Source organism: Microcebus murinus, chromosome 22 (genome assembly GCF_040939455.1).
Source record: "Microcebus murinus isolate Inina chromosome 22, M.murinus_Inina_mat1.0, whole genome shotgun sequence".
In the NCBI taxonomy this organism is placed as follows: domain Eukaryota; kingdom Metazoa; phylum Chordata; class Mammalia; order Primates; family Cheirogaleidae; genus Microcebus; species Microcebus murinus.
Window position 1 is genome coordinate 20,526,585 of NC_134125.1, and position 12,094 is coordinate 20,538,678.

At 48.2% G+C, this 12,094-nt stretch overlaps 1 protein-coding gene across 4 annotated transcripts in view; it reads left to right on the forward strand.

Annotated features, from left to right (window-relative positions):
• NF2 (NF2, moesin-ezrin-radixin like (MERLIN) tumor suppressor) overlaps positions 1–12,094 on the forward strand; it is an 86,155-nt gene that overhangs the window by 56,574 nt on the left and 17,487 nt on the right. For all 4 annotated transcript variants that reach the window (XM_012763866.2, XM_075996692.1, XM_012763865.2 and 1 more), the window contains 5 exons: positions 1,589–1,702; positions 4,173–4,295; positions 5,386–5,603; positions 7,565–7,670; positions 10,857–10,984. In XM_012763866.2, the coding sequence (XP_012619320.2) occupies positions 1,589–1,702; positions 4,173–4,295; positions 5,386–5,603; positions 7,565–7,670; positions 10,857–10,984 (689 nt within the window). The remainder of the gene's footprint in view (positions 1–1,588; positions 1,703–4,172; positions 4,296–5,385; positions 5,604–7,564; positions 7,671–10,856; positions 10,985–12,094) is intronic.

The window sequence follows — 12,094 nt, forward strand, 5'->3', positions numbered from 1 at the left end:
TGCAGGGCTTAGTGTATGTTCATAGTCCAAATTTTGACACATTGTTTTCCGAAGAAGGGGGATTGGTTTACAGATCCAACAGTAGTAGGTGAGAGTTCCTTTTACTCTATATCCTTAACTCTTGTATTCTCTGCCTTTTGAAATTTTTGCCAATCTTGTGCATATAAAATATCTCAGTGTCATGTTAACTTGCATTTTTATAACTAATAAAGTTGAACATCTTATGTTTATTGGCCAATCTTATTTTCTCTTCTATTACATATTTTTTTTTTTTTGTCTTTTGGTGATTTGTCTTTTGGGTTGTTTGCCTTCTTTCTTTTTTTTTTTCAGACAGAGTCTCACTGTGTTGCCCTGGCTAGAGTGCTGTGGCGGTCAGCCTAGCTCACAGCAACCTCAAACTTCTGGGCTCAAGCGATCCTACTGCCTCAGCCTCCTGAGTAGCTGGGACTACAGGCATGTGCCACCATGCCTAGCTAAGTTTTTGTATATATATTTTTAGTTGGTCAATTAATTTCTTTCTACTTTTAGTAGAGACAGGGTCTTGCTCAGGCTGGTTTCGAACTCCTGACCTCAAGTAATCTGGCTCCCAGAGTGCTAGGATTACAGGCGTGAGCCACCGCCCCCAGCCTATTTCCTCATTTTTTAATAGTGTCATGACAATAAATTTTTAATTTTAATGTAGACAAATATATAAATCTTTTCCTTACTCATTTGTACTTTTTGTATCTTTTTTTTTTTTTTTTTTTTTTTTTTTCGAGACAGAGTCTCGCTTTGTTGCCCAGGCTAGAGTGAGTGCCGTGGCGTCAGCCTAGCTCACAGCAACCTCAAACTCCTGGGCTTGAGCGATCCTTCTGCCTCAGCCTCCCGAGTAGCTGGGACTACAGGCATGTGCCACCATGCCCGGCTAATTTTTTATATATATATCAGTTGGCCAATTAATTTCTTTCTATTTATAGTAGAGACGGGGTCTCGCTCTTGCTCAGGCTGGTTTTGAACTCCTGACCTTGAGCAATCCGCCCGCCTCGGCCTCCCAAGAGCTAGGATTACAGACGTGAGCCACAGCGCCCGGCCTACTTTTTGTATCTTACTTGACATCTTTCCTTATGCTATTATAGGGTTATTCTTTTGTATTCTCTTCTAAAAGTTTTAAGGGCTTGATCTTTCCACTTCAGTCTTTAACCCTTCTGGAGTCAAGTTTTGTGTGTGGTGCGAGGGAGAGATCCAACTTATTTTTTTCCAATTGTCTCAGCCCAACTTACTGAACCAGCTTTCCTGGCCTCTCTGATCTGCAGAGCCACATGTAGGCTGGGGAGAGTGAGGTGCATCTGGAAGACATGATAAAGTGTCCTCAAGTCATCCCTTCCCTTGTGATTTTTAGTTCTTGGCATATTAAGGCAACTTAATTTTGTATGTCTCCAGAGCTGAGAGCACTAGAACTTTAATAGAGCTTTGGTATTTCACCCCACTCTTTCCCCTCAGGCTTACTGCTACCTACAACCACCCAGGATGCTGCAGTGCTGGTGGGCTTATAGGCAGCGAAGTACATTCGTGGGTCTTAACGTTTCTTCTGCTTCTTCTGTGGCCACAGATCCTCCAGCTATGTATTGGGAACCATGACTTATTTATGAGGAGAAGGAAGGCTGATTCTTTGGAAGTTCAGCAGATGAAAGCCCAGGCCAGGGAAGAGAAAGCTAGAAAGCAGGTGAGCAAGATGTTTTAACTGATGATGTTGCTGCTTGGTCAGTCTTGGCCTGGGAGGTAAGGAGTGGCTGTGGGCTGGCAGGAGCCATTTGGCCGTGAGTGTATCTGCTCTTACTTTATTCCTGTTGGATCTTCACTGGCTGATGCCCAGCTGGTGGGATATCAGCTCTGGAAATGAGGAATAAACTGTAATAGCACATCTCAGAGAAATGTCTCCAGTTATTTTTATACTTAAGGGAAGTTAATTACAGGGCGATGGACACAGGTTTGGGACACGGTAGCTAAGGGTGCAGATACCTATCCATCCATCTATATTTCTTTCTTCTTTTTTGAGTGTCTGCCTCCTTTGCCCGGTCTTCTCCTTTTCTAATTAGATGGTGATAGAATGCAAGGCAGCATTTCAGTGCTCGCTGCTGGAATGCTAATTAGACTCTGGCAGCACTTCCCCATTGCAGGTCAGGCTGGGCAGCACGTCACCCACCAGGGGCCGTGCGGGGAGCGCCTATCAGTAGACTGGACGATCCGCATCATTGTTTCCTACTCCTAGACCTTCCCTACTCATGGAAATCCACACAACTAATTTGGACCTCGCTGCTGAGAGTATTAATTGTGCTTTTGCGCAAACTACTAGACAGAGTAGCAGCAGCTGCAGTCAGGACTCTCAGGCTCAAAGGTGTGATAATTAGTCTGCGTACAGCTCTGATTCAGATACATCGGTGAAGCTGGCTCCCAGCCCTGGGGTTTAGAATGAAATGCCCGGTTTGGTGCAGTGTGCTGTCAGCTCTCCGTTTCTTTGCTTTCTGAGATGGCAGGCCACACAAATGGGCTCTTGGGGATTCTCTGGGGGCAGTGGGATGGGTTTTGTTAGACAAAGAAATGCTCCTGAGCCAGCGTAAGGTCACAGTGGCAACTTCAGAAAGAAGAGCTCTCTTTGACCTCTTTCTCAGCATAGCAAAGCTTAAAAGTGAGACATCTGAAAGTGTAAAGGAGCTTATAGGCCTCCAGGCCCTGGCAGAGACTAGCACAAACCCAGCCCAGACCCACGCTGCCTACAGAGCAGCAGAGGCACATCCTCTGGGCTCACAGGGTTGAGGGCTCCGTGGCTCACTGACCTTAGAGCCATATCTGAACTTAGGATGTGACGTTAGTCAATGGCTTACCTTCCAGACCGTAGTTTCTTACCCATCAAGTGGAGCTAATAACACTTCTTCTCTGTCTCTGAGTAAGGGACATAGCGTACCTGAAATTCTTTGTAAGTGATAAACTGCTTTGTGAATGGAAGAAAGGTCTTTCATTATTGTTGTAGAGGTCTCTGGGAAAGTACAATGCTGGGAACAGAAGGAGATTGCCTGGGCTTTTTTTTTTTTTAGAATAATATAGATGTAGTAATCTACCTTTTGGAAATCATAATATGATGGAAATCAGAGAACAAATTAGCCAAGCTTTTCATTGACTTGCAAGAAGAAGATTGAAGAACTTACAGTATTTTATCACCTGTCTTTGCATTATTCTTTCAAGTTCCAATGTATTTTTTTGGCTTAGTATTTAGAAAAAGCAGCAGTCTTAGAAATCTGTGTTACTAAGATTGGGATGAAATTGATGCATGAAGTAATTAAATGTGCTTTAATTATTTAAGGCAGAAAATAGTACAGTGGTCACTTCTGCTTTCTGAACTCAGTTCGTACCCTGGGATCACAGAGAATAGCACTGTCCTACTCATGTTCCCCTTATTAAGCTCAGCATGTGGTGCAATTAATGCAGTGATCCAGAAGGCAAGGGAGGTGGCGGCGGCTTTGTACTATTGCCTTAAGGACAGGGGCTGTGTTCCCTGCCTGGCTCCCTCCTGTCACAGGCCTGGCTCAGGAGTTGTCTCCATGTGGGGCCGCGCGAGTCTGTGCCGAGGCTGCTGCAGCTTCCGCCTGTGAAATACAATGTGTGAACTATTGATGCATCACATCGAGCCATTCCATCCTCTCTGTGGCTCAGAGGCAAGAGTGGAGCTATTGTTGCTGAAATCAGAGATGTGAGAGGGGCCCGTGTGGATCAGCACTGGTGAGATGGCTTTCTGACCAGATGAGAAAGCTGTCTGTTTCTGGGGCTTCATCTCAGGGAGGAGGACCTGCATGGTGTCCCATGTGTCCCTGGGCAGAGCCGTCTGAGGTTTCCCAGCAACAAGGGGCACTGGCAAGATAGAGGTTTCAGTGCACCGTGTCTAAGCATGCCACTTTCTGTCTAGGTTGAAACGAGTCGTGGCTTTTTGTTTGGTCATTCACCACTAGAATTTTTTCCAAGGGGCATAGCTTGCAACTCTGCAACTGGTTTAGGACAGAGGAAAAGGGGAGGCAGCAAGAATGACCCTGGCTACCTAAAGGTAAGGGAAGAAAGGAGTCCCTAAAAGGGAGACTCAGGAGATTGAGGCACCCTAGGTCTTGAGCCCAGCGACTCAGGGACCGCTCTTGTTCACCCCCCAGATGGAGCGGCAGCGCCTTGCTCGAGAGAAGCAGATGAGGGAGGAGGCTGAACGCACGAGGGACGAGCTGGAGAGGAGGCTGCTGCAAATGAAAGAAGAAGCGACAATGGCCAATGAAGCCCTGGTGATTTACGAGGGGTCGGGGTCCCCGGAGGCTACCTGGGACTTAACTTGCTTTTCTGGAATTAGGACTCCTGAGGACCATGAATTAGCAGCACTTGTTTTGATGCACTTTTTTCAGCTTTTAACAAATTAGTGCCTTTTCTTTCCACCCGTGTTGGCAGAGGTGGATTTACATGGAGTCCCCATGCAGCCAGGCTCCACTTTCACCATGAGGTTACCTTTACAGCAGGGCTTCTCGGCTCACCACTGCTGACACTTGGGACTAATCGTCATTTGTCGTGGGGGCTGTCATCTGCATAGTTAGCAATGTCCTGGCCTCTGCCTGCTAGATGCCAGTAGCACCACCTCACCCTCTGTTTGTGACAATCAAAAATGTCTCTAGGCCAGGCGCGGTGGCTCATGCCTATAATCCTAGCACTCTGGGAGGCCAAGGCGGGCGGATCGCTCAAGGTCAGGAGTTCAAAACCAGCCTGAGCAAGAGCGAGACCCCGTCTCTACTATAAATAGAAAGAAATTAATGGGCCAACTAAAAATATATAGAGAAAAAATTAGTTGGGCATGGTGAGACATGCCTGTAGTCCCAGCTACTTGGGAGGCTGAGGCAGAAGGATCGTTTGAGCCCAGGAGTGTGGGGTTGCTGTGAGCTAGGCTAACGCCATGGCACTGTAGCCCAGGCAACAGAGTGAGACTTTGTCTCAAAAAAAAAAAAAAAAAAAAAAAAGTCTCTATGCATGGCCACATGTACCTCTGGTTTTGACATGACAAAACTACCTCTGGTTTTGAACCCCTGATTTAAAGGGAAAGACAAACAGAATTTAAGTTGTTTTCTCCCTCATAAAGCATAAGCCTCAACTGAAGTGGGCCCTTGGAAAAAGTGATCTCGTTGTTCCCACAGGTGCAGCCTATAGGTCCCCTCTGAAGAGTTGGGGGATGTGGCTTGTCCTCTGTTGTCACAGGGTCTCTGGGGCACTCAGTGGCCAGGCCAGGGAGTCCAAGAGACTCTGGTTCTTGCTGCTCTGGGTGTCCAAGGACAGATCTGGTGGGAGAGTGGCACGTGACCCCACGCCAGCTGACAGCACTCTGCTCTCCAGATGCGGTCTGAGGAGACGGCCGACCTGCTGGCTGAAAAAGCCCAGATCACCGAGGAGGAGGCAAAGCTCCTGGCACAGAAGGCCGCAGAAGCCGAACAGGAAATGCAGCGCATCAAGGCCACAGCCATTCGCACGGAGGAGGAGAAGCGCCTGATGGAGCAGAAGGTGCTGGAAGCCGAGGTGCTGGCACTGAAGATGGCCGAGGAGTCAGAGAGGAGGTGAGGGGGGTCCTGGGCGCTGGTCTGGCAAGAAGCCTGGCGAAGGGCCACCCAGTCTCAGCTGTGCCCTGAGGTGGATCTCCGCAGCAGCTCTGAGCAGGGGGAGGCTCTTCCGTGGCAGGGCGGTGGGGACTGGCACTTAATCCTTTACACTCAGATGTCGAGTGTGACTCGACACAGCTAGCAAAAATTATAGAGATTAAAATTATTCTTTGAGTGTATCAATAATTTGAAATATAAAAAAATCCAAATAAATAAGTTTATATGAAAAGAAACTCCAGTTTTTTATTCTATTGCTGCAGTTTGTAAAATCTGGGGTATTTAAAAAATTAAATCCCGTGTAGAATAAAGGAATTGAGAAAAAAGCAAGCGAGTGCAAAAGGTTAATCCAGGTTGGGGGCTGGAGCTATTTGAAGGGCACAGGAACCCAGTTCTCTTTGCCAGGTGGACCTCTCTCATCATGCTGGTGCCTCTGTGATAAGCCCCTGTCCCTCTGCCAGTCATGTTTGCAGGAAAACCATTGAGCATGTTCACAAACCGCTTTTAGCTAAGCAGATGTGAGGAGGCTCTTTTTGCATTAAAAAAAATGTGGTTCTTCTCCTTTTTTATTTAGGGGGATACAGGAGAACAGCAGTTGTTTACCTCCAAAGGGAAACTAGGGACCCACTTCTCTGCAGCCCTCCTCAGCAGGTGGGGCTTGGGGCCGGGACACTATGACCAGGGTACCCTGCTCATGAACAGGTTGAAAAATGGAACTGTTGCCTATATATATATATATATATATATATTTTTTTTTTTTTTTTTTTTTTTAGACATAATCTCACTCTCTTGCCCAGGCTAGAGTGCCATGGCATCAGACTAGCTCACAGCAACCTCAAACTCCTGGGCTCAGGTGATCCTCCTGCCTTAGCCTCCCAGGTAGCTGGGACTACAGGCATGTACCACCGTGCTCAGCTAATTAATTTTTCTATTTTTGGTTTTTTGGCTCATTTCTTTCTATTTATAGTAGAGATGGGGTCTCACTCTTGCTCAGGCTGGTCTTAAACTCCTGAGCTCAAGCAATCCTCCCACCTTGGCCTCCCAGAGTGCTAGTATTACAGGTGTGAGCCACCATGCCCGGCCTGTTGCCTGTACTTTTCAAAGACTGTTCTAGGCTCTGGATGTTTTAGTCCTGCACTCTTTAAATAAACACTGGCACATTCCCCACAGAATTTGGCTCTGTGGATCTAGAACACTTGAATTTGGCCCTTAGCTCCCAAGGTGCATTCACTACAGTTTTCCTCACCACTTTTTGTGTGTCATTCTGGGACTTGGTTCCTTTTTGCCTGCCATTTTCGGGTCCCTTTCTTTCTGTGTGTAGGTCACGTTCCCTGTGAGTGATACATGTCGGGCAAGGTCCCTGTGCTAGGCCTCACATGCCTTGCCCAGCCCGTGTCCTCTAGTGTGAGGATCTACACCCAGGCATGGGTGCCCTCAGTGACAGGGCTCGTCTTCCTGCCCGAGAAAGTTGGTGCTCAGCCTGCAAGTGTTTCACTTCGGGGCCGTGAAGAAGCATTTCTTTTGTATTCTGTCCTTTGTGATCCAGTATAAGACCTTTGATCCATGAGCTCTCCTTTGCCCAGCCCACTCTCACTCAGAAATAAAGCAGAGGAAGCTTCTGGTGCCTCCTCCAGTTTTCCTCCCTCTCCACCAGCTGCAAAAGTTCTTATGTGGTCCCTTTCTCAACTGGTTTCCTTGCTCTTCCAGTTTAGATCTGCCAGTTAAGATGAATAATACCCAGGAATATTGCTTTGGAAGTTCTGATTTCATTTAAATGTCCCTGCCCCACTGTCATCACTATTTGCGTCATCAGGTGCTGTCCTCAGGGTAAACCCAGGTCCCTCCTCTCCAGTGGTGGGTTGGGGTCTGTTCCCCACACCTGGCCTCTTGTGTGGAGCTGACAACTCCTCCTTTCCTTGCAGGGCCAAGGAGGCAGATCAGCTGAAGCAGGACCTGCAGGAAGCCCGCGAGGCAGAGCGGAGAGCCAAGCAAAAGCTCCTAGAAATCGCCACTAAGCCCACGTACCCGGTGAGCCTGGATGGGGGCTACCAGCCTGTGGCTGCCTTAGACTTGGTGATCTTCTCTTCCCTCCCAGCTCTTCAGTTCATCTGGCGGTACCCTAGGGCGACCATTCAAGCAAACACAAGGCAGGAAGGACATGTAGAGAGCTTACAGTAGGGACTGGGTAGGATACCCCAGTCTGCCATTTGGCTTGGGACTAGTTACCTCTCTGGTTGCCTGCATGACCAGCAGCAGGGCCTTTTCCATCCCTGAAATATCTTTCTTATTGTAAGTAATGCAGTCCCAAACTATCCTCAGAGTTTGCACTCTTGTCTCTTATACCGACCTGAGTAATCTTCAACTATCAGCCTCTACCAATATCATACTTAGAGCTGTGGGAAGCGACTGGCTGTACACCTCAGAGTGAATTACTGCTGCACAGTAATCAGCTGCCAATCTCAGTTTGGGGATAAGGAGGCAGACTTCCATTAAATGGCATCCCAAAATGAATAGAAGCCTCTTCCCTTCCTTTTCTCTGTGCGTTCAGTTCAGCAAACTTGTTTTGACACCTGTTCTATGTCCATATAACGCCACACAGTGGGAAGTCCCTATCTAGACAGGCGTACAGAGAGTGCACAGGTGCCTAGAAGAGGAGGATATAGCCCAGGCTGGAGGGGCAGGAGAGGCTCAGGATGGCGCTTGCCCTGACTCTTAAAGGGGGAGTAGGAACTAGCCAGGCAGGAAAGAGACCAGAGGGTGTCCTGGGTCAGGACACAGATGTACATGTGGCTCAGACATGCACACAGCACATTCACGCACAGACACACATGCACACAGACACACATGCACATGGCCCAGATGTCCACATGACACAGATGTGCACAGGGCACAAGAGGCATATGCTTCCCAGAGTTTGAGCTGGGGGAAATGGGAGCAGTGTGCTGTTGCCGTATGTTCTGGTTGTCTAGTACTGTGTAACAAACCACCCCACGCCAGCTGTGTGGCACAAAACAACCATTTATCATTACCCCTTGTGGCTTGGTGGGTTGATGGAGCCAGATGTCCTCGCTCAGGATCTCTCAGGTGGCTACAATCAGTTGGATGCTGGGACCGGAGTCCCCTGAGGGCTCAGCTGGGCCAAATACCTGAGATGTATGTATATTTTTAAAATATACATTGGAGCAAACTTCATACACTGTTCTAACTTTGCTCTTTCCTCTTAGCAATAAATCCTGGAGGAGATCATTCATATAAGCTTTTTTTTTTTTTTTCTTTTCTTTTCTTTTTTTTTTTTTTTGAGACAGAGTCTCGCTTTGTTGCCTAGGCTAGAGTGAGTGCCATGGCATCAGCCTAGCTCACAGCAACCTCAAACTCCTGGGCTCAAGCGATCCTCCTGCCTCAGCCTCCCGAGTAGCTGGGACTACAGGCATGAGCCACCATGCCCGGCTAATTTTTTTATATATATTAGTTGGCCAATTAGTTTCTTTCTATTTATAGTAGAGACGGGGTCTCGCTCTTGCTCAGGCTGGTTTCGAACTCCCGACCTCGAGCAATCCACCCGCCTCAGCCTCCCAGAGAGCTAGGATTACAGGCGTGAGCCACCGCGCCCGGCCTCATATAAGCTTTTTAGTCATGTTTTTTTGTATGGATGGATTGTAATTTATCTAGCCAGTCCCTTATGGACAGGTGTTTTAGTCTGTTTTCTTTTGCAATTTTGAACAAAACTGCACTGAACATCCCTGAACATCCCTGGATAGATTGGTAGAATAAATCCCTATAATAGAACTATGAGGTCAAATTCTCAATTTTGATACTCTCCAAAGAGGTCCTACCAGTTTATGCTGTCACCAATGGTGCAGCCGCTAGTATTCATCTTTTCTGGAAATTTTTATGAAGTATAACATACTTACAGAGAAACATCCAAATTACAGATGTATAGCTCAATGAATTTTCACAAACTGAACGCACCCAGATGAGATAACACCACGTTCCTAGTCCCCTTTTTGGCACCACAGTCTGCATCGGCCTTGTGATTGTCTCAAGTATTCTGAGTCTCTGCTCTTTCCCGGACCCCCTCAGTTAAGGATCCAGGGATGACAAAGAGGTAGATCTTGCCCTCAGGAAACTTGCAAACTGTAGAACAAAGACACAGCCAAATCAGAGTCTTTCACAGGGGAGAATCACAGAAGAGCCATCACAGAACTGTAAACACAGTGTTAAGGGAGACCAACGAAAAGAGTTGCCATCTGGCTGAGAGGGATCTCGAAGGGATATGGTGAGAGATTGTGGTATTTGAGAAGGTCCCTGGAAGAGGGTAGCATGTAGGGAGAAGGAATGGTAGAGGCTAAGGGTACAGGATGGGAAAGCAAAGTGGTCCAAGAGATAATAAACGATACCGTTCATGATTTAGTAGGACACACCATGGGAGAAGCCGGGAAAGTAGTTTGGGCCATCTTTTAGATGACCCTTTGTTCTGTGATGAAGGTCCTAAAAAATAAACCTAATTCTTTCACCCCTCCCTGCTTCAAGCCCCAATCTGGCTCCACCTTCCAAGTCCAAGGCCCTCAGCCTGCAGGCCGGGTGCCCTTTGTATTTGAGCCCGTCTCCACCGCCTCCCCGCAGCACGCTGCGACACTAGCGCTCTCGCCCAACACTGCCCACCCTGCCGTGCCTCCCACCCAGCAGGCCTTCTCCTGGCACGTTCTCAGACACCAGTGGGAGCAGCGTCTCTTTAGCACACCTTCTCCAGCCCCCTTGGCCTCTGTTTGCTCCCTGGCTACAGTGTTTATCTTATTTAACTGGGATGATCTGGGAACACATCTGTTTCCTAAACAAGACTGTCAGCTGTTCAGAGCCAGGGGACCCTGCCTTGTTCTCTTCATCTGGCTCCTATCACAGGGCCAGGGAGTTTCCTAAATGAAAAAGGGAGTGGGAGTTTGTGTTTGATTTAGCTGAGCTTGAAGAATGGCTAAAGATTGAGGGGGAGGGGTGATTTGTCTAGATCCTAGATTGTATCTTTGGGACAGTTCACTTGGTAGCAGTGAGTGTGGAGGGACTGAAGCAGAGGGACAGGAGGTCCTGGTGGTGCTGGGAGGCAGGGCCCGCATTGTGCCCATTGGTTGTGTGCCTGCTGCAGGGGCGGTCGTTAACACAGCAGTGCCCTTCTGTTCTTGCACAAGCCAAACCTCCTAATCCGAGATTTCTCATTAATAGCCTATGAACCCGATTCCAGCACCGTTGCCTCCTGACATACCAACCTTCAACCTCATTGGTGACAGCCTGTCTTTTGACTTCAAGGATACTGACATGAAGCGGCTTTCCATGGAGATAGAGAAAGAAAAGTACGTAGCCCCCTGCACCCTGCTCTGGGCAGCCGTGACTAGAGTGAGCAGTCCGGCCTGGGGAGGCGGAGGGTTACCACGGCAGCCTGCCACTAGCTCCTGCAAAAGCTTACTCTGTCTTCACCCCCTGGAGGAGGAATTTCAGAAATTAAGGACAACACTTCAGCATTCAATTTTCCGGGATAAAAATTACACCTGATGGAGGATCTGAGTTTATAGTGCCTGCAGATGTCACCTAAAGTATAGGACTGGGTTGTCAGGGGTCTCCAGGTCAGTCTGACTGCTATTGTCCTGGGCTGCAGTTGTCTCCTCGTTGAGTCGTTGTGTCTTCCAATGCCTGGGACCTGTGGTGATCCCCATGTCTAGAACGAACAAAGGTGAGAGAGGGGACTCAGGCTCAAGGTTGAGGAGAGGCAGCCGCCTGGTGGGGCCAGCTCTGCTGTACCGAGCCGAGCCCCAGCACGGTCTGACGCCAGCAGTTCTGCCGAGCTGCCCTCCCCCTTGTCCTATGGTTGGTGGAAGTGGATCAGAGACGAGCAGTCTTCCTAGCAGAGGATGTCTAAGCGAGGGCCCGAGTTCCCAGAGCCAGAGGTAAACTGGCTAACTGTGCCACAGCTTGCCAGAGGACAGTCCCAGTAGCTGCCATGCACCGAGTGCCTGTGTATTTTTAGCTTTTGTCTCATTTAGTACCTACTAATAAACACCACACTGACATCAAAGGTAGGTTTTAGTGTTCTCATTTTGTAAATGAGAACCCAGATTTAGAGAGTTTAGTGAGCTCACATAGCTGATGAGTAGACTGGGGTGAACCCCTCACCCATCTGTCTACATATATGCTTTGACCACGTGTAGTATCATCAGGAAAACCCTCTGGGGCAAGAGTCTCTGTGGAGTCCAGGACGGGCAGCCACCACCAGGCTGAGTTTCTCTCAGGGCTCTCGTGCTGAGGGTAGAGCTAAGTGACCAGTGAACCAGAGCCTCTAGCTGCTGTCTGAGTTCCTTTCACCATTGTCCAGACATACGTTTTTCTGTGGTCGGGAGCAGGGTGAGGCTCTATTCTGTTCTGTGTCCTCCTTTTTTTTTTTGTTCTTTGAGACAGAGCTAGAAGTG